This window comes from Tupaia chinensis, unplaced genomic scaffold, assembly GCF_000334495.1.
Source record: "Tupaia chinensis unplaced genomic scaffold, TupChi_1.0 Scaffold000116_1, whole genome shotgun sequence".
Lineage (NCBI taxonomy): Eukaryota > Metazoa > Chordata > Mammalia > Scandentia > Tupaiidae > Tupaia > Tupaia belangeri.
The window spans coordinates 3,236,266-3,237,100 of NW_006159580.1; the positions used below are offsets into that span (position 1 = coordinate 3,236,266).

The 835-nt window shown below is 58.3% G+C and overlaps 1 protein-coding gene across 1 annotated transcript in view; it reads right to left on the reverse strand.

Annotated features, from left to right (window-relative positions):
* Positions 1-835, reverse strand: part of RING1 (ring finger protein 1) — a gene marked incomplete at its 5' end in the record, with an annotated part of 5,983 nt that continues 5,148 nt past the window's right edge. The window contains 2 exon segments of the mRNA XM_006144236.2: positions 1-416; positions 610-805. Coding sequence (XP_006144298.2) covers positions 315-416; positions 610-805 — 298 coding nt within the window.

Consider the following 835-nt stretch of genomic DNA (forward strand, 5'->3'; position numbering starts at 1 on the left):
TTTCAAAGAAGAAAAAAAGCAAATTCTTGTTGGCAGGAGGGCACGAAGACAGTTCTTCACCTTCCCCAACATCTGGCGTGGTGGGTGGTGGGGTAATGGAAAAGGCCGCAGGCGGGCACGTGCCCCACTCTGTACAATATAGAAGAATCTGATATAGACGCTTTGTATAAAAGTCACTTGTCCTCATTTGTGTCCTTTTGCTGGCTGGCTGGGCTGCGGGGGGTTTGGGGGACTAAGAAGCTGGAGTGGTGGGCCAGGACACAGGGACACCCTGTAGTCCCCATCCGCTGGCTGTCCCCTTGCTGGGGTTGGGGTCACTTTGGATCCTTGGTGGGAGCATAGCAGAGTTCCAGCGGCCGGGACACCTTCCAGAACTTCTCGTTCACTAGCTCCAGGGTCAGTGAGCCGTTCAGCGTCTGCGGGGCAGGGAAGAGAAGACAATTGAGAAGATGAAGGAAATGAACGAGGCACAGGTGACCAGAGAAGGGCGAAAGAAAAAGGAATGAAAGGGACGGGGCAAAACAGAAGCACACGGGAGAGGGGAGGAGAGAAGATGGAGGATGCATGGGGAGGGAAGAGGCTGCGGAATTAATTAGGGCGGGCGCTCACCGTGAACGCGCCCCCTCCAGGTGCGATGTAGATGGTGTACTGCTTTTCACTGACGCCCTCCAGGCTAGGCAGAGCTGGCTCTTCAGGACCGTCGCCTCCTCCGGCCCCCCCACCCTCGCCCCCACCCCCGTCAGGTCCCGCGGAGTCAGAGGCGCCCCCTCCAGGCCCTCCTGGTTCTCCCGCCTCTTGCTGCTGCCTTCGCTCAAGGGCAATACGCAAGGCCACG